Source organism: Acinonyx jubatus, chromosome E3 (genome assembly GCF_027475565.1).
Source record: "Acinonyx jubatus isolate Ajub_Pintada_27869175 chromosome E3, VMU_Ajub_asm_v1.0, whole genome shotgun sequence".
Classification (NCBI taxonomy): domain Eukaryota; kingdom Metazoa; phylum Chordata; class Mammalia; order Carnivora; family Felidae; genus Acinonyx; species Acinonyx jubatus.
In genome coordinates this window covers 37,127,272-37,149,537 of record NC_069398.1, presented here as the reverse complement: position 1 = coordinate 37,149,537, position 22,266 = coordinate 37,127,272, and the positions used below count along the sequence as shown (strand labels likewise).

Below are 22,266 nucleotides of genomic sequence, written 5' to 3'. Positions count from 1 at the left end.
GAAACCTAGTCCTCACTCACTGCGCACTGACCTAAAAGAAAGCCCTTCTGGAGACTTCTCCTGATGGCATCACAGACGTGGTGCCTGAGGATATCACTGCCCCTTCCCATCACCAAGCCACCACCCCAGGCTTCTTTGTGCACAAGGTCCGGGCAGTACCGGCTGCTGACAGCGCCCCCCGGGGTCCTGGTTCCGTGACCGCTGCCCGCCTGTCCACTTCCTGTCCCGCCAAACGTACGTGCTGCCCAGAGCAGGTGTGTGGGGCGGGCCGCGCCTCACGGGGTGAGATAACTGGACACGCGGGCCCCTCCCGTTGGCCAGGCCCCGCCCTCCTTCAGGTGACAAGGGTGTGCCTCTTAGCAGCATCGAGGACAGCAGAAAGTGTTAGAGGAGTGTGTGGAAGATCTAGAAAAGCAGGTCATTCTTCAGGACCGTGTGGGGAGAGGGTGACCCCACTTCCGCGGGCACAGTGCTCAGCCGCAGCGCTGGAACGAGGCCCGCGCCGCGCAGAGCCTCCCAGCAGACCTGCCTCCCGGTGTTGTCGGAGACCAGGGTCCCCCCCCCCCCCCGCCCCCCGCCGCACCGTGAGCCCAAGCGGTGCAAGCCTGCAGGGCAGGTCCAGGGTGACCTGGACACCAGGCAACGTCTTCGGGATTGCGGCAGCCCACTCCAAGACAAGCTCCTGGCTAATTTTCATGCCCGGCAAACAAAAGGCAGAGACACGGTAGCACATCGTGCCCTTCAGCCTGATGTATGTTAAATATTTGGAATACATTAATCCTAAGAAATCTCTGTTGCTAGATCTAATTTCCGTTGACAGGAAGCATTTTCATATTTATCCAAAACCAGTAAAGCCAGCGAAGGTCATTGCTCTGAATTTTGCTCTTGGGCTAGCTGGTGACACCTGCACGGTCGTGAGCAACGGGGGACACCTGGGGCTAGGAAGTCTGGTTGCCATGGTAACCGAGCATTACTCTGCACCGGTGGACAGAGGGGGAGGGTCGCGGTGTGGGTGTGGGTCACACAGGTCACTTCCTGCTCCCTGCAGTGCCCAAGGACAGCCTTACGAACACAAGATTCGCAATTTTCTAAATGATTCATAATTGGGAGCGTGCAGTTTTAAAGTGAGTTTATTTGAAGCCTGAAACCTTTAACCAGCTCTTTCAAACCTATCTACGTGCCAGAAAACTCACTCCTGTTTACAATCTGATTGGACTTAAATCCCGCATCTGAAGCGTGAGGCTCGCTTCTTTCAGAGGCCGGGTCTCCCCTTGCGGGCTGTCCAACAGCAAGGTCGGCGGCCCCCCACGTGTCACGTTTGCCCCGCTCAGGGTGGTTCCGGAGGATTCTGGGGCAGATCCGGAGCAGACCGGGGTGGGGGGTGGGGGCAGGAGTGTGGCCCATCTCTGGGGTGGGGCTGGAATCAGTACCGCTCAGCCCTAGTCTGTCTCCTTGGGGCAAGAGTGGCTATACAAGCCATCCTTGTGGCTGAAAGGGGTCGCCTAGGCCAGGCCCCTCTCCATGCCCTTCCCTGCAGGCACACGTGTGATGCCTCCTGGCTGCAGCTGGTTGCCATGGCGACAGTGCCTGCAGGGGGACAGAAGGTGCCGGTTGGTACCTGCGAGGGGCAGGGTCACCCCAGAGCCGTGCCTGTGGGACGCTCCCACCCTCAACGACACAAGGGCCCCTGGAGTTTCCGTAGCCAGCAGCCCCCTTGGGCCCCATCGGTGACTGCGCAGAGCACACTCTGGCGTGCTGCTTCGTAACTTCCCTTCCTGAGATGGAACCTGGGAAGGCGAAGAAAGTGACTTTCCAGGGCTCCGAGCACTCTGCAGGTGCCGAGGGTGGGGCCGCTCCTCTCGAATGACAGCCCGTCTGGAGGGAGGCGTCTTTCTCCTTTTTCCCTGTTTTTAACCCGAAGCTAATGGGTTTCCTGCTTCTCATGCGGACGGTGGCTGTCACTCTTGAAGGATCCATAGGTGCCACGCTTCATTATTCTTTCTAAGTAACTGTAATAGTTTTGGGGAAGGTAACGAGACCTCGGTTGGTATTGCCTCTCTGGAGTGGCCGTCTGCACGCCTCCCGCCTCTGAAGCCTTGGTTTAGGTTGTGTTTTTCTCCCAGGTCACAAGTGGCTTAATTTGTGCCGGGTGGACCTGGACTCTGGGTGACTTCGAGCAGGCGTCGTGCGCGCCTCGCTCGCCAGGCGGGTCTGCTTCCCGTCCCAGGCGAAGGGGTCGCCGCGGAGCAGCCAGGCCTCTGCCCCTGTCCCGCGTGGTTCTCCTGAAGGCGCCAGGCACGGGTCCGGCCCTCAGTGCTGAATTTTCTGGATCTTGAACAGAAGAGCATCTTCACTCTCCTCATGTCCCTAGGTCCACAGGGAAGGTTGGATTTAGTGAGCAGGTGCCCCGAGCTCAGCCAGAGGGGCAAGGGACCCCCACCACTGACAGGTGAGGTCAGGAGATCCGGGCCCCGTGCCCTTCTCTTGTCGGAATACACGGAGGGCCCAAATTCAGCGTGTTTTATGGGGTCTTTCCTCGGAAGTCACCTGCGGCTGCCCTGGCAGACACAGGCCACACGTCACACACCGTGCAGTTTTAGATGCTGGTTCAGGAGCGCCGGCCAAGAGAGCATCCCCTCTCCGACCACACAGGCTGTCCGCAGACTGCAGGGCACAGGGCTGTGGCTGCCTAGGGACCCGGAGGACGTGGACGTGTCCCATCGACACCTCCGTGAGAGCAGCCTGCCCCACCCCCACTGCCTGTCTCCTCCTCAGAAGGGCAAACAGAGCTTGGGAGCCGCCCCGCTACCCGACAGCTGCTGGGGTGGTCACCGTCCAAGTGTCCGGTCCCGAGCACCGACCCCTCGTCTCTCACAGCTGGGGGCCTTCCCTCCGGTTTCGCAGGAAGCTTCCCAAACGCGGCCTGTTCAGCACTTGTCAGCGTTACTGGAAACACGCCAGGAGCCACAGAAGTCAAGGTTCCAGAAACAGGTAGCTGCATGGGCCTCATGCTTCGTGGCTCCCTAGTGGGCGTTTGTGACCCCTGCCCCAAAGCTACAGGCAGGGGCAGCACGTGGGCATCATCCCCGAGGAGCATCCATCGGGGCGGAGCCTTCCGGGGGACCCTGTGGAGCTGCAGTGCTCACGTGGCACTCGCACACCAGTGAAGGGGCCAGAGTGCCCCATCCCCTCTGCAAGAGGATACGTGTGAGCGCAGGTTGGAAAGGCACAGGCGCCCTCTCGAGTGGGACTCGTCACTGAGGTCGGGCCCCCGGTGGGACCCGCCGGTTGTGTCTGGGTCGCCCCAGCGCCCTGCCGCCCGGCCTGTGGTGGTGCCCCCGTGGCGCCCTGGCCGTCCTCATCGCGACCTCGGGGCTGCGGGAAGCCGTCCGGCTGCACCCCTGGGCATTTGTTTTCCGGGGCCGCCTTCCCGCCACGCCGCCCGAGAACAATGGTGCCTTTGTGCGGATGTGTGTGGCGCAGCTGCTCCACCCGATGAGATCCAGGCGAGGGAAGCAGCAGCAGGTGGGTCTGTGGGCCACCCTTTCCTCCCCGGCGGTGTCGCAAGCGCTGATGGCCCGAGGGCCGGCGGCCGGGGAGGTGGCAGCTCCAGCCAGATCGGGGGAGCGGAGGTGGGGGGGCATAGGCGGCTCTGCTCCCCCTGAGCACCCGGGCAAGGTAGGGAAGGTTCCAGTAGGTTCGCAAGGAGGCAGGAGGGCAGGTGACCTTCTGCCAGTACACGTGAGTCCCTAAGGCGGCAGGGCGCCCCTTGCCCACCCCATCGCCTGCTTGGCGGCACTTAGGTGGGTCTCTGGGCCCTGCCATTTGCACATCACTTTGATTGGTGTCATTCAAGCTGCATATTAAAATTCCGCTCATCACATCTGTGCAAAGTGAGGTGGCAATTAGAGAAGGCGGGCCTGGCACTCTGGGGAACGCCGTGCACCCACGTGAGCGTCACAGGCTATGAGGCCTTTCCGGTGAGTGCTGGCAGACGTCCCCGTGCCTGCGGTGTTCGGGGTGGACACTCCACCTTGCAGCCTCCGGGGCTTGCCTGGCTCTGCCCAGAACGCCCTGGACCCACCTGCCCGCTCGTGCTGCTGCGCAGCGGCACGGGCCTCCCGCCTCCTACACTTTCTCGCCACACAGGGGGAGGGGTCGGCCCAGTGGCAGGACGACAGGTACTTTGTCAGAAAGCAGAGGGGCCCGTCGATGAGCGCACGGCAGCGGTCAGCCACTTCCAGGTTCCACGGCACGCTTGGGTCATGAAGTGACACCCCAAGAGGAGGAGTCCAAATTCAAGGACTGTTCTCTCACAATAAAACTAGAGCGATTGTCATAAAAGGAACGACGTCTGGTTTTTTCTGGTCGAGACAAGAATGGGGGTTTGAAGTAAACTGTAAAGCAAAGGGCCTCCATCACCGTGAAGGGGAAGAGCACCTTGAGTCGAGATACACGGTCAGTCCACGTCTGGAATTTCCTAAGACAGACTGAGTGCAAACGCTTCCTGCATGTTTCCCCCTTCTCCCGGGAGAAGTCAGGGTTCTCAGCTCTGGGCACGTGCAGGCGGGTGCTGGGGAGCCAGGCTGAGCCCCCGTGGCTATCCCACACGCTAAGTCCCCCGCACACGGGTGGTACCAATGCCCCTTCCCGGCCTCGCCAGAGCACCTTGTAGGACCATCTTGCCCGTGACTAGTGGGGGCCTGGCCGCAGCTCACCTCGCTTCCCCCCTCCTGTGGGCACCCCTCCCCGGCATCCTAGGCCTCTTTCTGCATCTGGACTTTTCTCTGGGTGGTGCAGGGTGTGCTCTGGTGCCCCCAGTGTCCCCAGCACAGGTGCACATGGCTCAGCCAGGACAGCCCACGGATGCCACGCTGGCCAGTATAGGGCGGGACTCGCCGCCCCTCTGGGCACGGGCCGGTTTGCCCGCCAGCCTCGGTGCTGGGCACTGCCTCACAGCAAGCAGACCCTGTCCTAAGACCAAACTGACCTGGAACCGGGGCTTCAGAAATGCACTGAACATACGAGAGCAAATGGGTCCCCCCCCCACCTTATTATGAAAAACGTCAAACCACAGACGAGTGTCCGATGGGCACAGTGAGAACCCACACACCTGCCACCGAGACTGAGCAGGCCGTTCGTGGGCATCATCATGTCCCCCGTCTCCACCTCCAGTGCATCTCAGAGTAAGTTGTAGGCATCGAGCCATCCGTGTGGCCCTAAAATCTCGGGTTCAGGACTCACTTAGGGTTGTCTCTTTGCAGTGGTTTTGTTTTAGAAAGAAATTTACAATGAAATACATAGACCTTCAGGTGCCTCTGACTCACACCCTGAGGGGGTGTCACCCCCCAGGTGTTTTCCCCTGTATCAGTTTTGCTCCTTCCAGAACCTTCTGTGAATGGAACCATAGTACATGGACCCTTGTCCAGAGTATTTTTCGTGTGCATAAAGTTTCACAGATTCATCAAAATGAGATGAAAAAGAATGTGTGTAGGGGCGCCTGGGGGATCAGTGGGTTAAGTGTCTGCTGACTCTTGACTTGGGCTCAGGTCATCTCGGTGTTCATGGGTTCAAGCCTCTGTTGGGCTCCGTGCTGACAGCACAGAGCCCACTTGGGATTCTTTCCCTCTCTCTGCTCCTCCCCTGCTTGTGCACACATGCGTTCCCTCTCTCTCTCGAGGTAAATTAAACTTTTTTTTAAGAAGCATGTGCAATATGCAGAATGCCACGTAGCCTCTTTTGAAAGGCCGAGTGACAGCAGCCGGGAAGCTGTCAAGGTCTCACGTTTCCACGACAGGCCAACTCAGTGTCCACGGGCACACGGAACACCCGCCCCCACTGTGCCCACGCTGCTCACCGCCCTGGTCAGCTGGGTCCCAGCTATTGCTGTCACAGCCTACGGTGGAGTTGCTGGCTGCCCCAGGCCAAGCCCTTACAGGGCTGACAGGAGGCCGTTTCATTTAGAGCCCCTGTCGCCTGTACCCGCGTCTCCCCCAGGCCTCCCCGCTCATCTGGGGCAGACTGGGGCCCTCATGTCCGGGTCAGGCCATCTGGCCTCGTACACTCTGTCCTGGTGAGGTGCTCTCAGGGAAGAACCCACAAAGCTCTGCTTCCGTGTTCAAAACTACTGAGTTGAAAAGGCTTCCACAAACCCACAGGCGGTGTGTGCTCAGTGTGGGGCCCGTGTCAGGTCTGTGCAGTGCCCTGCAGAGAGCCTGACTTGGGGTGCTGTGGCCATCCCACTGCCCTCTCTGACATGTGCCCCGGCCTGGGGGTGAGACGGGTCCCTGGGCCACACCACCTGTCCTGGTTGAAGCATCATTGAAGTTAAGCTGAGTTTGGAAAATGTCTGGCTGTTGTTAACGTGGCCTTTTGTGTCCTTACTGTCGTTCCAGGATGGGAGTCCCAGCTTCTGGAAACAGGATTCCTGGGAATCTTCCTGTGCCCTCTTTGGACTTTGTCTCGACTGCCCACAGGGACCCCCCCTTCCCAGATCGTTCTGTGGGGCTTTCGGTGGCTGATTTTCAGAATCATGCTTGGAGCGGTAAGCGGAACCTTCAGTGCCTAGGCTTCAGGAAGCGTGCCGCAAAGGAGCCACGCCTCGCTGCCTGCTGGCTGGGCTGTGCCCGCAGGGCCCCTTCTGCTGCTTTCCGTGTTCGGGGGCCTGTTTCTGAGTCCTAGGAGTGCCCCCGGCCCCCAGTCCTGTGCACAAGCACTTCCTGTGGGGCCTATCTCGACTCTGAGCCCCGCTCCACAGGGAGACTCACGGGCAGAGTCCCTCCTGGGGATTTCTGGAAGGTCTGAAATGTTTTACGTGGTTTAAATCAGGAAGGGTGGCAGCGGGTCAAGGACACACAGTCCCCTGTGACTGTCACCCCAGAGAAGCCGTGCAGAGTCCTTCCCGTGGGCACCTGGCTTGTTGGCCCCGGGAAGCATCTCCCAAAAGCCAGGCGTGTTGGTGGCCGCCTCGCTCCGGCGTGGCCCGTCGATGCCGTGGCCCATGTGCTGCCCACCTGGTGTCCTCCTGGCTCGCGCCCTCCTGGGCCCTGGCGACCAGGGTTCCCCGGCCGCAGACTCCCACGGGGCCCGTGCAGGTGCGCGTCTGCTTCCACTCCCCCTCCCGTCCCCCTCAGGTGTCTCGGGAACATCATCCGAACCTTCCAGTCAGGAGGGACTTGGTTCCTTTCGGCCTGACTAGTGTCCGCTCTCTTGGGCTTCTCACTCTCCGCCGATAAGATCTTACTGCTTATGCCGGAGCACTGACTTCCTTTACGTCGGGAGCCCCGGCCCTCAGGTGTGCTGAGCCACCTGTCTGCTTTGAGGTTTCGCAGGTGCGGGCGCGCACGAGCTCACAGAGAGCACGCTTCTGTCGCACACAGCGGTGGCTCTGCCCGCGTCCCCCTCAGTCCAGACGGCCCGCCGTCTCCTGTCCCCCGCGCCCTGGCACCGGCCGTCTGGCGTGCCCTGCGCCCCTGGCAGGAGGCCCTTGTCACTCTCAACCTGGGACAGCATCTGTGTGTCCCATCCCTGACTTGGGCAGGCCCTGCCAGATCTCTGTGGGGCTGCTTTCCGTCCCTGTGTAATCGGTGAGTGTTTTGTGGCCGGGTCTCATAGAGTTCCGTGGCTGCCGCGTCGTCGTCAGATGTCCTCCCCCCTCCTGGCACCGGTCTGCCCCTCCGTGGCTGGCGTTAATTCGATGCCCTTCGTCCCCATTACCCGTCTGGCCTGTGGGAGCCCGTCTTCGTGCCCTGTCGCCTCAAATCCTGAGTGGTGCCAGCCTTTAACTGGGAGTCGGAGGTCCCCGAGCAGGACAGGCTGCCCCAGGTCCTTTCTTCCTGCCGGAAGCCCGCGCTCCCACGCTTCAGATGCCCTCATGGGCATTCGAGCCCCTCATCCCCGTGTGACGACCGTCCGCGGTCTGGTTACTGCTGCATCTGGGGCTGTGTGGCGGGTGGGGGCGGGGCACCAGAAGCAGCCGCCGTGTGGGAGGTGGACGTGGTTGGTGAGCAGCACCCAGGCTGCCAGCGAGGGGAGCCTTAGGGGCCCGCGTGTGGCCCCGACGTGGCCCGCAGGGCTCGCGACCCCGGGCGGTGCGCGTCGCTGCAGGTCCCGGGAGCTGGCGTGCGGGGCGAGCGCGTGGCCAGACCCCGCCACAAAGACTCCTCGTCCGGCGGTCAGACGGCGGGACTGACGTTCGCGGCTCCTTTTCCTGACACATGGAAGCTATTTGCTGTGATTAGCGGGCGTGGTTCCGTGCCCGTCTGGGACTTCAGTTTGGAGTTTTTCTTCAACTACTTTTGAAAATCCAAGGTGTTTGCTGTTCTGGTCCCTCACCGGGGACCGGCCCGGGACCGCAGGCTCCCGAGGCAGGAGAGCGGCGGGGGAGGGGCGCCGGGTGGCGGAGCGGCGCCCACGGAGCCTGACAGCGCTCAGGCGCCTCTCGTGGCATTTTGATTGACTGTTCGCACCAGCTGGGTGAAAACTCATCAGGTGCACTAAAAGGGGTAATTACTCGATTGCGTCTGTGTTGGGTGCCGCTCCTCCTCCTCGGCTGGAGAGCGGCAGCGGGGAGCAGGCCCGGGAAAGGACAGCGCCTGTCGCTTACGCGGGGAGAGGGCCGCACGGGCCTGTGGAGGACTGAGCTGCCTGCAGGTGCAGCCCCGGCCTGACCTGCGCCTGCTCACGACCAGCGCCGCGGACAGAGAAGCCACCCGGCCGCCGTCTGCTGCTGTCCCGGCGCGCTGGGCAGTGACCCCCCCTGCACACACGGCCCCCGGGCCTCCCGGGCCCCCGAGGCGGGTCAGCGTGGCCTTCCCACCGTGGAGCAGGCTCTGCCTGTGAACAGCTGGAAAGTGGGCCTGGCAGGTGACCCTTGCTGGACAGCAGACAGCGGGGGTGGGGGGCCAGCGGGACACGTGGCGGGTGCCTGGCCGTCTACGAGGGGGCAGGGGCGGGCCGAGGGAGGCCCAGAGTTCCCTCGGCCCGCATCCTGCTAGAATTCGAGGGGCGAGGTACAGAGAGGAGGACCTGGGCACAGAAGGAGCCCCGAGAAGGACACAGCGCCCCCGCCGACCTGCAGAGGCACATGGCTCCCATCTAATCCCAACCGACAGACACTTAACTGACGCGGCCGCCCCGGTGCCCGGTCCGAATAGTTGTATAAATTGAGATCATCAAACCAAATAAGAAGCATCTTCCACTGAGAAAACTCCAGGCCCAGAAGAGACTTTACTGATCAGTCTGTAAAACATTTAGGGAAGGAAGTGAATCCTGTCCACACGCATCCACGACACAGAGGAACCCCTTCTGGGCTTATTTTTGTGAGGTCAGTGAGGACGAGGACGTTTCAAGAAAAGGAAATTACACAGCTGTCTGTTCAAGGGCACCGGGAAACTCTCGAATTATTAGCAAATGAACCCAGCAGCGCCTGAGCCGCATGATAGACGGGCTTTCCGCGGGATATAGAGTGGACGTAAATGAACCGATGCAATTCACCAAATTCTTAACTGACGGAGGAGAAGCATTAGAATTAAACACTCGTTCACAGCCGACGCATCTTCTGGCGCCCTGAGAATAGGTGTCCTCCGCCCGGTATGTGAGGAACCCACCCGATGCCGCGCTCACCTGAGGAGACCACGCGTGTCTGCCGAGGCGGAGCGCGTGCCGGGCGCCCACTTATCCCGTCTACCTGGTGTCGTACTGAAGATTGTAGCTCGTGCAGAAAAGCAAGGAAAAGCAACAAAAGCCCTGAACGCGGGAAGGAAGGAAGTGAAGGCACCCGTCTTCGCGGTGGAGGGCTCACAAGGTCCTCAGGACCAGCGTGTGCAGTTAGCCAGGTGTGGGATTCACGCTCAGGGCACACGGATCAGGCCAGCAGAAGCCAACAGGGAGTGAATTTGTGGGGTCGTCACTGTCGTGCCGTCCGAGCTCCTGTCTCCCCGCCCGCGGCGCCCCGGGGGGTCCCACAGAACCACTACCCAGCCACCCGCGAAGGAGCCGGACCCAGTGGGGGTGTCGCCTGGAGCCCTGCGGGCAAGATGCCACAGCAGGAGCCAGTGACCCCCACAAGGTCTGGTGACAAAGGAACTTCTACCTTCCCCGAATCAACCTTTTCACATGCGTGGGGATCATCCCCGGAGCGGCGGGCACAGAGTGTGAACACCTGAGGTACGAGCTCTCCCCAGAGCCCCCCAGTGCCTACGACTCGCCCGCGCGGGGCGTTCCTCACGGTCCGCCGCTACCCAGACGTGGACACCCAGGGTGACATCTGCCTGGACACCGTCAAGGACGTGTGGTCTGTGTGTGTGACATCAGGGCCACCCTGCTGTCCATCCAGACCCTGCTAGGAGAATCCAGCACCCATAGCCCTTTGAGCACACACGCCGTGTGCGAATAGCCTGGAGAAACCTCACAGCCTTTAAGAAGTACCTGCAAGAGGGGCGCCCGGGTGGGTCATCGGTTGAGCGTCCGACTCCGGCTCAGGTCCTGATCTCACAGTCTGTGAGTTTGAGCCCCGCGTCGGGCTCCGTGCTGACGGATCAGGGCCTGGAGCCTGCTTCGGATTCTGTGTGTCCCTCTCTCTGTGTCCCTCCCCCACTCTGTCTCGGTCTCCCAAAAGCAAACAAACATTAAAAAAAATTTTTTTTAAAGACGTGTCTGCAAGAAACCTGCTCAAAGCGGGTCTCTCGCCAAGAACCCGGACTGTGTAGCCTCTCTCCTTGTGTTCTCTTTTTATCTTCTCCTTAGATCGTCTGCCCTTTCCTTCGTTTTTGTCTAGGACTCTGTATCTTAAGCTGTGGTGTCATTTTTGGTTCGTTTCTGTTTTTTAAATGAAGTCTCTGGTTGAGCCTTTATGAATACATTAAATAAATACAGTGGTTTGTTTTTTACCCGCCTCCCCCCCCCCCGAAAAAAAGAAAAGAAAAAGAAAATGTAAAATATGTCATTAATAACCTCCAAAACCATAAAATACTCGGGAAATTTTAACAGAAGTCTAACACTGTTCTCTGAAAGCTACCATCGTTGCTGAGAGAAATGAGAAAGGCTTAAAGAGACAGACACACTTGTGTGAGTCAGAAGCCTCAACACTGCTCAACTGTCCAGCTCCCCCCAGATCGATTTATAGATGCCGTGCAACCCAAATGTAATTCTAGAAGGATTTTCTTTCTAGAAGTTGATGAACCGATTCTTAGATTTGTTTGGAAACGCCAAGGACCTAGAATAGCCAGAAAATCTCACATAAGAGGCACACCCTTGTTCCAGGGTTTCCCAGGAGTCACAGTTGGTGAGACGGGCAGTGGGGGCAACAAGGACAGACAGCCAAACCCTTAGGAGGGTCGGCGAATCCAGAAATAGCCCCACACCAAAATCACCGTGACACACGCTTTGGACAACTGACCGAGTCAGTGCCACCAAGAAAGACAAGGTGCTTCTCTGACGTGCAGCACTCGGGCGTCTCGTTACCCACAGAGGCCGTGAGCCCCAGCCCGCCACTGCGCGCGGGAATTCGTTCGAGGCGGGTTCCAAACGTGAAAGTGGAAATCACGACACTTCTTGAAGGTAACGGGATGTTTTTGAATCAGAATCTTCTCTTCCCGACAGACACGAGCAATAGACGGCACCCACAATTCCTCTGCCCCGCACGGGGAGCCCGTGTCTGGGCCCGTAAAGGACGCAAGAAACCCAGCGGTCACGACGATCGGCGTGAAAGGGGGGAGCTTTAGCAGATACCCCTGCAAACACTTGAAAACTGCCCAGCTTTCCCAGCCGTTAGGGAAATGCCTGCCAGTCCACGCGCAACGGGATGGCGTGTGCGCCCACAGGACCTGCTGAACCCACAGAGGGCAGGACCACACTGCAGCGAGTGTCCTGGCTCGGGCCGCACCAATCACCGCAGACCGAGTGGCTTGAGCGGTGCTATCTTCCTCCCGGCATGAGGCCGGCGGTGTCCCAGCGCCTCCCATCCCCGGTGAGGACTCTTCCTGTGTCCTCACAGGGGTGCGGGGGGACAGCAGCCCCAGTGTCTCTGATGGGTGCACTCGTCCAGTATGCTCAGGACCCTGTCCCCATGGCCCCACGGACACTTAATTACTTCCTCAGTCTAAATGCGGCTGCGGGAGGGCCTGGGGAGGACACGGCACCGGCCCTTCACGGCAGGGGAGTGAACCAGAGAGGGACTGGCCTGTGGTGCTCTCCTGCGGTCGTGAGAAATGGTGCGCAGTTCACGGAAGCCGCGACGCAGTTACCTACGAAGTTAACCTACTCCACCCCGTCGTGCTTCTGTCCTCAGGATGCCTGGGAATGCACTCCCCAAAACCCTCCCCCGGCACCAGGAGCTGGAGACCAACCACACACGGTCCATCGGCAAGAAGATGGGGACCAACCGAGCTAAGTCCCCGGAATGGAAGGCACCCGGCACAACAGGGGCGCGAGTCCCGACACTCAGCAGACCCGGTGACCTCGCAGATGGCGCGTCAGGCTCCTTGTGCGGGGGCTTCTGGAACCGGTGGGGCCAGCGTGTGGCCAGGATCCGGGGTGGGGACTGACTGGGGGGGGGGGGCATACTGGAACGTGGGGGGCCGGGGAAGGGTCCCCCGTGCTGGCGGGGGAGGCACCCAGGCGTGCCCGTGCACAAAGCTCCTTGGCCACACGCTTCGGGCCTGGATGTAAATCATTTTTTTAAACCCGACGAGGCAAGCCGCCGGGGGCCTCCAGGGAGGTGGCCGATCGGCCCCTGTGTCGCACAGACAGCTATCTCTGTGGGCAGGGCTGGAGACCGGCAGCTGGCAGGTTTTCCCGGGGCTTCTCCGTCGCGCAGCAGAGAAGACCACGTGCCCGCGAGCCCTGGAAAGATGGTCCGCCTGGCCGGATCTGCGGCCTGAGCTAGAGCCACGCGACGCAGCCTCCTGGCCAGGCTCCCCGCGCCAGCTGCGGGGACGGCGGGCGGCCACGTGGCGCGACCACCCCATCGGACTCCCTCCCTTGGGGCAGAGGCGCGGGTGTACCCTCCCGCTGGAGTGGCACGGGCCCAGCCGGTGCTTCTCTGGAAGAGTCAGGAGCCCTTCTCCCAGGTTTCAACTCCGTCTTCAGCTTTAAAGGCACAGATTCCAAACACATCAGTGGGGAGAGGCTTTGCATCTGCAGAAAACGGCAAACGGCGTGGGTGTCTGAGTCAGTGTTTAATAGGCTGCCTTTCATCAGGCTTTGAAAAAGTTTTCGCCTTGTTCTCAAATCTCCACTTCTGTAAAGACAGACACAGGTACGTGTGTCTGTGGCTGAGTCGGCGCCGGCCGGGGTCGTCCTGGAGACGCTGCCTGTCACCGAAGCCTGAGCCCTTTGCTCCTGGAGCTTCCGCTCCCCAAGTCGGACCACACGGTGGCTGCTCCACAGGCCTTGGCGCCACAGCTGTCCCTGATCGGTCCTGGGCTGGCCGGACGGCCTACGCCGGGCCGAAGGCCGAGGTCTCGGGTGCCCCGAGTTCTGGGAGCCGAGGCAGGATCCCTGCCGCCGGGGACTCTTCGCGCTGGACGGCACCAGGGGGAGGCACGCGCTTGGCCTCGGCCTGGACGACCGGACAACCGAAAGCATCTCCTTCGCGTACCTCCCTCCCCCCCCACCCCCCCCCCCGGCCTCCCTGCGCGTGCGGGAGGCCTGGGTGCGCAGGCAGGCGGAAACTCTTTGCGGCCCCTCCTCCATGAGAACCTGCCGTGACGTGAGCGGTGTGGTCGCTGGCCCACGAGGAGGAGCGTGTGCACACCGGGCCACGGGGATCAGGAGTCGGTCTGATGACCGTTAGATTTCACTGCTGGGATGCGGCTGCTTCTCTTGGCTCTCGTTTTGTTAGCGCGCCTTTAATTTTTCCACATATTCTTTCCGTAGTTCCTCCGACACCATGTGCTAAATTATTTCATTACTGGTTCACCTCGTGGGAGTTTCATAAAAAACTTCCGAACTTCTTACCGACCAAATGCAGCCGAAACAAGCCACTTTCATCGGGAGCCGTGTCTCTGCGGTGGCCGGCGCGGGTCGTTGGCAGGTTCGCCGAGCACAGGGTGCGGCACGAGGGGAGGCCGGGCGCCGGAGCCCCCAGGCACCTCTCAGAGGCTGGCAAGGCACGAACTTTGCTGTTCTGTACGTGCAGGTGACCCCCCAGGGACCTGAAGGAGAGAGATGCCAGCGTGCTTCCCACAGGCCGTCCTCAGCAGGTGCCTGACGACCGAGCGCCGGTGCCTCTCACGCTGGGTGCTCCCGCTCGTGGCTGTGTCTCACAGCAGCTGTGGCACCCGAGGTGGGACCCTTCCGGTGCTCGTCGTGGGCAGACTGCCCTGCTATCCTGTTAACACAGGAGAAAAAGCCGTATATTAGCCACCAGAGCGAGGCCTGTGGTCCTGTGAGAAGACGCTTTGCTCAGACACAGTACGAGTCACCTGGGATGAACTCGACAGCGTAGACGGAACAGAACGGACGCGTTCCTTCCCAAATGCAGCTTCCCAAAGCTGAGGGGGAACGGGAGACCTAAACGGCTCTGTGTCTATTAAATACACGGAATGCGTCACCACAACCCGTTCCAGGGAGAAAAGCGCGGACCCAGATGGCTTCCCTGGTGGAATCTACCAGACGCTCCAGGAAGAAACGATGGCAGGCTCTCTTGGAAAGCAGGGGGGGGGGGGGGGGGACACTTCCCAGGTTGTTGTACATGACTGAAACAATGAAACAAAGCCTGATGAGGCTATCACAGAAAGGAACAAAAGAGACCAGTACCCCCAGGAGCCAAGACCCAGAAACCCTTAGCAAAACACCCGTCAGTTTGATTCTGGCAATGACAACGCCTGGTTTCTCTCAGGAACGCGGGGTGGTTTAACATTTGAAAATCAACGGACACGGTTCCCTACAGTAACAGCGTAAAGCAGCAGCTGTGAGAAAAGCACGCGACACAGACTGACACTGGCTCGTGGCAGCGGGGGGACGTCCTCGGGGGACAGCGTCTGAGACCGGGCCACCGGTCCTTGCTTGAGAGGGACGGGAGCCTTCACACCCAGCTAGCGTCTCTTCTCGCCGCCGCTCTCAGCGTCACGTTGGAAGTCTTGGTGTAGGAAGACGGGAAAAAGAAAAGGCATGAAGACTGAAAGAAAACAAAGGAAGGTGTTGTTCACACCCCTTGATTCGACAGGCTGAAAACCCAGTGGAATCTAAAAACAGCTGGCAGAATGAACACGTGCACTCAGTGAGGACGCGGGAAGCAAGGTCCGTGCGAAGCCCAAGTCGTATTCTGCGTACTAGGAAGAGACCGTTAGAAAAGCAAGTTGAAAATACCATCTACAGCTGCATCAAGCAAACCTCCAATACGTGGTCACAAACCCGACGGAAGATGCCTAAGACGTGTGTGTGGCAGGTGCAGGGTGTCAGTGGCGGGTGACGTGCACTTGGACCCGCGCTCACAGCTCGGAAGACTGCTTCACCCGAATGTGTGTGCAGATTCAGGGCATTTCCTGTCAAAGTCCCACTGGGCTTTCTGGAGAGGTTAACATGCTGATTGTAAGTTTTATATGTAAATAAAGAGAATCTTGAAAAAGAAAAACAAAGCTGGGACACCTGCTTCCTGATTTTACAGCTTAACTTAAAACTGAAGCGTGGTATTGTCTAAGCTAGAAAAGTGGACCCAGTGAAGAGGGTCCAGAAATGGACCACGTCTCTCCTGTTCGGCTGATATTCAGCCAGGGTACGGAGTCAAGTCAATGGAAACAGGAAAGCCCCTCTTTACAAAAGGTGCTGAGGCCACGGGAGATCTGCAGAGGAATGAAAATGAGCTTGGACAGGATTTCGTTTGCACCAGACCCTACTTTGAGGTGGACCACGGACCCAAATTTAAGAGCGAGACTGGCAAGTTCCTAGAAGGGCACACGGAGGAGTACCTCTCGGGAACGTGCCCGCACAGGTGCAGTCGACCGATTTCCAACCCAGTCACTCCCTGGGGCAACCACAGAATTTGGTTTGCAAACATAAAAGCCAGGAAAACAAAGCTTTCCGAAGATAACACAGTTATCTTGGGGAAGGCACCGACTGCTCCGATGGCACAAAAAAACAGTAACCATTAAAAAACTTTTTTGCTAAATGTACTTGACTGATATGAAAAATCTCCATCGGCAAAACCACACGAAGAAAACGAACAGGTAAGCTACAGACTAGGAAACATATCTGCAGCGTGTACAGGCCCAAGCAACAATTAACCCACAGAATACGCAAACCACAGGAGAAACGCAGGCACGCGGCTCGAACACACTGGGAGGAAGCAGAGCTGAGAACGGCCGGGAGCCCGGGAAGCGGGGCCCAGAGCGCCCCCCGCACTGCCCGCTACTTCGGGTCAGGGATGCAGCCTCGTGGCACAGCCGTTAGCAGGTCCCACCCGGCGAGACGCGCACCTGCCCCCGCGAGCCAGCCTTCCTCTCCTGCGCCGTGCCGGGACAGGGGACGACCTGCGTCCACACGGAGGCCCGCACACGCCAGCACGCCGCAGGTCAGCCCTGTTCAGAACGGCCAGACCCGGGAACAACCCAGGGTCCGTCAACAGGGGTCAACGGCGGTGCGCTCCTAAGAGGGGCCACGCTCGGCCGTAAAAGGGAGCCCGCTCCAAAGGCGGCAACACGGATAAACCCCACAACGCGCGGAGCACAGCCTGGTAAGTCCGCGGGGGTGAGATCCCGGGGAGGCCGAGCCGGCGCTGGCCGCCGTTCCGTCCAGGCGGGCGGGGCCCGGACCAGCTTGGAAAGGGGTCACAGAGAACGTTCTCCGGGATGGACACCCGCTTCCTATTTGAGGTGGGGATACCTCATTGTGTGCAATCGTCAGAACACGCTGAACTTGAGACTTCGGATGTGTTTCGTTCCATGTAAGTCGTAGCTTCCACCCTCTGACTTGAGGGTATCGTGGGGTTTTACACACGGCCCCTGCGGCGAGATGCGGCCCCGATACACTGCGCACACCCGGGGACGATGAGCGAGTCCAGCGTAACCGCGCAGCCACCCCCGGCCCTAGGGGACCCCCGCCGCAGAGAGCGAGGGCGGCCCCAGACTCGTCCACGGAAGCCACGTGTGGCACGCGGGGCCGGGAGCAAGCAGGGGCCGCTCTCCACGTCCAGACCTGTGCGCGGCCGTGACACTCGCTGGCAGGGGGACAGTAGCTTCCCGTGAGCACGTGGAGCGCACGTGTCTGGATCTCCTCCGGAGCCGAGCGGCCTGCCGCCTCGCCTCCGTGTCCCAACCGCACCTGGGCCTCTTCCTCCCGAGGCTCCGTCACTTTTGTGGGAGGGAACGTTCTCGGCTGAGAGGAGGCCACAACTGGGTAGCTCCTCCATTTGCATTTGGATTGCTTCTCTCCCGCCCTCCCGCCCTCCCCCGCCCTCCTGCCCTCCCCCGCCCCACCAGGCCGTGGCTGCCCTGAGGGAGCAAACCGGAATCATCCAGACCTCCGAGTTGGGGGGGGGGGTGGGGAGGTCAGAGCAGGGAGCTTCTGAGCTGGGGGCGGACAGAGACTTTGAAGTCTGGCCCTCCTTGGAGTCAGAGGCCTCCAGTAAGACTGCGTCAAATGTAATTAAATGGGGTGCAGCGCGCCGCCCCATGACGGCCGAGCCCAAGCCGATGTCGCCAGTTCCTCTACACCACGTCCTGGGATCCCCACTCAGAAAGGAGAGCAGTTATTCCCACCTGCTCCAGCGAATTAATGCGGGCGGAGGAAGGGGTTTTCCCATGAGGCTGCACTGTCCTTCCCAAGAGCACCTAGGGGGCCAGACCTCAGACTCCGGCTAAAGAGGCGCCGTGGGGGTTTCTGGAAAGTGCTTTCTGCGGTATTCTGACCTCTGGTCCCAGCTTCAGCCCCAGCTCGTGGCCCTGAGCTTGGCCCCTCGGCCCCCCTCTGCCTCCATCTCCAGACGCTCGCCTCCAAACGACCCAGGGCCTAACGGGCATCGAGTCCTACAGCTCACGGGGCCCGTGGTGTTCCCTTGCGTCCTGTGCAGCCCGTCACACAGCCTGCCGCAGGAGGACCCCACACGGAGGCCCGGCCGTTCTCCAAGACCTCTCGGGCCCAGGGGGCAGGGCGGAGGGAAAGCAGCGTTACTCCCCCACCCCCGGGTTTCAGGCCAGCGCCAGCTCACTGGATTCAGCGGGTGGTCTCTGTGTAACTGTCCCTTGGTCTTGGAGGGTGCTGGCGGGGCCCTGCGGGCGTGGAGACGGGGCAGTCCCGAGAGGCCCCGCCGTGTGAGTGAGCCCCCAGCACCACGTAGGGGGCACATGACTGTGAACCCCAAACGCACCTGAGACACAGAGATCCCCCCCACCTCGCCTGCTGAGGGCCACGCGGGGTCCTGCGGGCCCAGCTCCGCCCCCAGAGGAGAGGGGTGGCGGGAAGCCCGAGTGGCATCCCAGACCACCAGGCTGCTCTCGGGAGGGGCAGTGCCTCCTCCCGAACCCGCAACCTCGTTAGTATGGGTGGCCCCAGGGTCACTGAGGCCTCTCCCGAGGGAAGGAGCCGGCGTGGCCCCTGTGTGTGCAGGTGGAGGCAGTGGCCCGTCGGTGAGAGAGTGGGGCGCCGTGTGCGCGCACGATGAGGCTGCCGCAGAGGGCTCCCCAGGTGTGGGCGCCCCCTGGAGGAGGCGGCCCACTGCCCGGGTGCAGCTCAGGCCCGGGAGCCCCTTCTGGCCCTCGGGTAGGAGTGAAGGCCGCAGCATGGAGAAGCCCATGTCCTTCCTGTGGGAAGGCCTTGCACCTGGCCTCTCCAGACGGGGGGTTCAGAAGCACATTCTCAGGCCCGTCACCGTCCAGAGAGGCCCATCTGCATCCCGGGTGCCTCCCTTCGTGCCCCGGCCTCCTCCTGACTCCGGAGAGCGAGCCCGGAATGTTCTTGTGCCTTGCACTCTCCCTTCCCTGGAGAGCAAGGGTGGACGGCTGTGGGTCACTCGGCTCTCTTTGGATCTGGCCTGGTACTGGCTTGTCTGAGCCTTTTTTTTTTTTCCCAGAATTAATTTGGGGCTGAAAAAGGCTGACAGAAGTCTTTGTTCCTTTGACGCTCACTCAGGAAGGAAAAAATCCGTGGAAAATCTGACATCTGCACTATAGGGAGAAGTCAGCGGATGAGGAGGAATATAATTATTCTCTGCTCCCGGAAGAATGTTTCAGATTTTTAAGTGTCTCATATCAACTTAGAATTTGAATGACATTTTAATTATTTTGTTTTTTTCTTCTTTGCCTGGTTTGAATCTCCAAAGAGACCCGCTCTTGGATTCCAAGGGGTGCGGGGAGCAGAGCTGTGCTCACGGGGCTGTCGCGTGACGGCGGCTGCTCTCCTGCCCCACGAGCAGGCACGCGACCACCGGGAGCTCGTGGCCGTCCGCGTCACCGGGACAGGCTCGCTCGGGTCTGGCCAGCAGGCACACGGCACTTCTCAGAACTCGGTTTTCCTGTGGACACAAATGTGCCACAGAGCTCTGCCCAGGGGGTGTGTCTCTGGCATTTGTGTGACCTAAGCAAACCTAGTTTCCAGAAAGATGGGGACTCCGGTCTTCAAACAGCACACCCGGGTGCCTAGAGCTCATCTTCACGTGGGTGGAAGGTGCCGCCGAGAGGCTGGGTTGCCAGGGTGGCCGAGGGCCGGGTGTGTGCGCGACCCCGCCCCCCCCAGCCCAGCACCCCATCAGAGACGACAGTGGGTCGGGGCTTAGGACAGTAGAGCACTAGGAGCCCTTGGGGACAGGTGTGCAAGCTGACCATCTGTAAACCGAGCCTGCGTGCACGGCAGGAGCAATGCCAACTCGGTCTGTCAGGAAGCCTGCAGGGCCACCCCGTGTCGCTGGGACTCCCGTGTCGCCTCTCATCCCTGCTCCTTTGGGTGTTACCGTGTCCTTGCCGCCCGCCAGCCCGAAGTCTCGGCTGCTCCCCATGCCGCACCCATCCTGTGGGCTCCATGTTCCAGACACATCCCAACCTGGATGGTCCTTCTGCCTGGACAGCCGCGGAGGCCCCTCGTCACCGATCTCGTGTCCCTCTCTGGCCCACTCCGTCCCCACCCGAACCTGACTGACCCCAAGGCCAAGGGGACCCTGGGAGTTCCCGAACACAGCCTTTCCCGGTCTGCTCAGCTCCAGACCTGCCGGCCCGGGTTCCCTCACACCGCTGCCTGGCATTTCTGCCCCTCACTCCTCCTGCGGCTTGTCCCGGCCTCTCCAGGGCCTCCCACCTTCCTGCTCCAGGGCCTGGGTTCTCTTCTCGGCACCCTCCACGTGCCTGCCCCACCGCAGCCAGACAAGGCCTCTTCTGCGCCAGGCTTGACCTGTTGAGTTCTATGTGCTGACTACGCGGGTGGGAAGGCGGGCGGGCGGGCGGGTGGAAGGGAGGTAGGCGGGAGGGTGAAGCTGGTAGGACTCGGCCCAGAACTGTTGCAGCTGTAAAAACCACGGTCACGAGGGAAAGCGGAGCCGCAACCCACGCCCGCTTTCTGTCGGTGCAGCTTCTCACCTTCTAACCGAGCTGTTATGTAAGAGACGTCGCAGCAGAATCTCTGGGACCCAAGCGGGGTCTCCAGGGCCGGCAGCGGACAGCCCCCTCCTAGGAAGGGTCCGCAGGGAGCTGCGAGTTCCCAGGAGAAAGCGGGGCTGGAGGCAGCCGACCGACAGACGAGCTGCTGTGGTCCCCGAGGCTGCAGACGGGCGGCCCTCCCTGCACGGCCTCTCCCCTGCGTGCCCGGCAGCTGAGCCGCTCCCTGGGCACGCTTCAGACCTGCTGTTCGTGGGGGCGGTGGAGATGTCCCCTCCTGCCCAGCTTCCTCTGCGTCCTTAGAAGCGTATGCAGATCCAGGGCCTGTGGCTTTTCCAACCCGTCCGTTTTTAAAGCCTCCCAACCGCATTCCTGCAGTCATGCTCAGAAAACCTGTTTTCAGGGTGCCTGGCCGGCTCAGTTGGAGGAGCCTGGGACTTTTGATCTCTGGGTTGGAGTTCAAGCCCCGTGTTGGGTGTAGAGATTACTTAAAAAATAAAAAATCTAAAGCAAAGGAGAGCTGAGTCTTGCAGGAAGCACAGAAGGAACTGCCTTTGTAGGAGGAAGCTGGTGTTTTCTACACGTAACACGGGACTTAGTCACAGAAAAGCCCCAAGCGAGCCTTTCGTACGGCTTCGTTCATGTCTTCTCTGGTCCGTGGTTCAGGTGTGAGGGAAGTTCTGTCCCTCAAAGCTTCCTTTGGGCGGCCCCACCGTGGCGGGTTTGCGTGTCCTCGGGGGCGGCTCACGTCCTTCTGTCTTGTCTTGGCAGGGCCTCATCAAGATCCGGGGGGACCGGTGCTGGCGGGACCTCACTTGCATGGACTTCCACTATGAGGTGAGCCCCACACAGGGGACCTGCCCGCCGCGCCACAGGTGCGGCTCTTGGAGGCCACGGCTCGGCTCACGGGCTGCCCCCTCCTGCTTTTTTTCTCGGGAGGGGTGGGGGGTGATGGGTAGGTCACGAGGTGGCTTGCAGTGCCCCAGCACGTGGGGAGGGCTCCGTCCTGGAGGACGGGGCTCCCGGTGCGCGTGGCTGAGGGCCCAGCGCTCCCTTGGGCACTGGTCCCTCCACCGCTGTCCACGGTCCTGCCTGGGCACCCTCTCCGGGCAGGTGGGCTGGCCCCGCGCACCCCCAGGCTGGGAGGTGCTCCACTGTGCGCCCTGCCCCCCAGCCGTGGCAGACGGACGTGGGGGCAGGCCCCAGTCCCGCTGTGCCCACGTTTCCAAGGCTCCCGCACCCCGTCCCCCACCCCTCCCTGGAACCCCGCCCGGGTCCAAGCCCTTCTGGACGTTCGTGTCCCTGCTGACTGCTCACGTTTGTGGGGGGCAGGGACCACATTGCCCCGTGAATGAATTAGCCTGAGAGCATTTGGTGTGTGTGCACAGAGAAGGCCTCCCGGGTGCCACGTCCCTCTTGGTGACACTCCTGGCGCACGCCTGTCGGGACGTTTCCTTCCGCGTTTCTCGCTCCCGGCTTGCGGCTCCAGTACGGGAAAGGCAACGTGCTCTGCCCTTCTTACGAGGCGCCTGCTTGCAGCCCTCCGCCCCTTGGGGGTTTTCAGTCCTGACGTATTGAGTAGATGCCGACTCTGAGTCCCAGGCACGTTCGGCTTCGCGTCCTCTGTCAACCAGCCCGGGGCAGGGACATCCCCACGTGTGCCGCATTTCATGGGGGTAGGAGACCGTCCTCGGGGCACGTGCGCCACAGACTCCCCTCCCCTCCTGCCCACAGGCCCACGGGT

At 60.9% G+C, this 22,266-nt stretch overlaps 1 protein-coding gene across 2 annotated transcripts in view; it reads left to right on the top strand.

Annotated features, from left to right (window-relative positions):
- LMF1 (lipase maturation factor 1) overlaps positions 1-22,266 on the top strand; it is an 86,878-nt gene that overhangs the window by 41,796 nt on the left and 22,816 nt on the right. Inside the window, exons 4-5 of one of the 2 annotated variants that reach the window (XM_027043680.2) lie at positions 6,396-6,544; positions 21,294-21,359. In XM_027043680.2, the coding sequence (XP_026899481.1) occupies positions 6,396-6,544; positions 21,294-21,359 (215 nt within the window). The remainder of the gene's footprint in view (positions 1-6,395; positions 6,545-21,293; positions 21,360-22,266) is intronic. The other variant, XM_027043681.2, reaches the window with a different exon arrangement.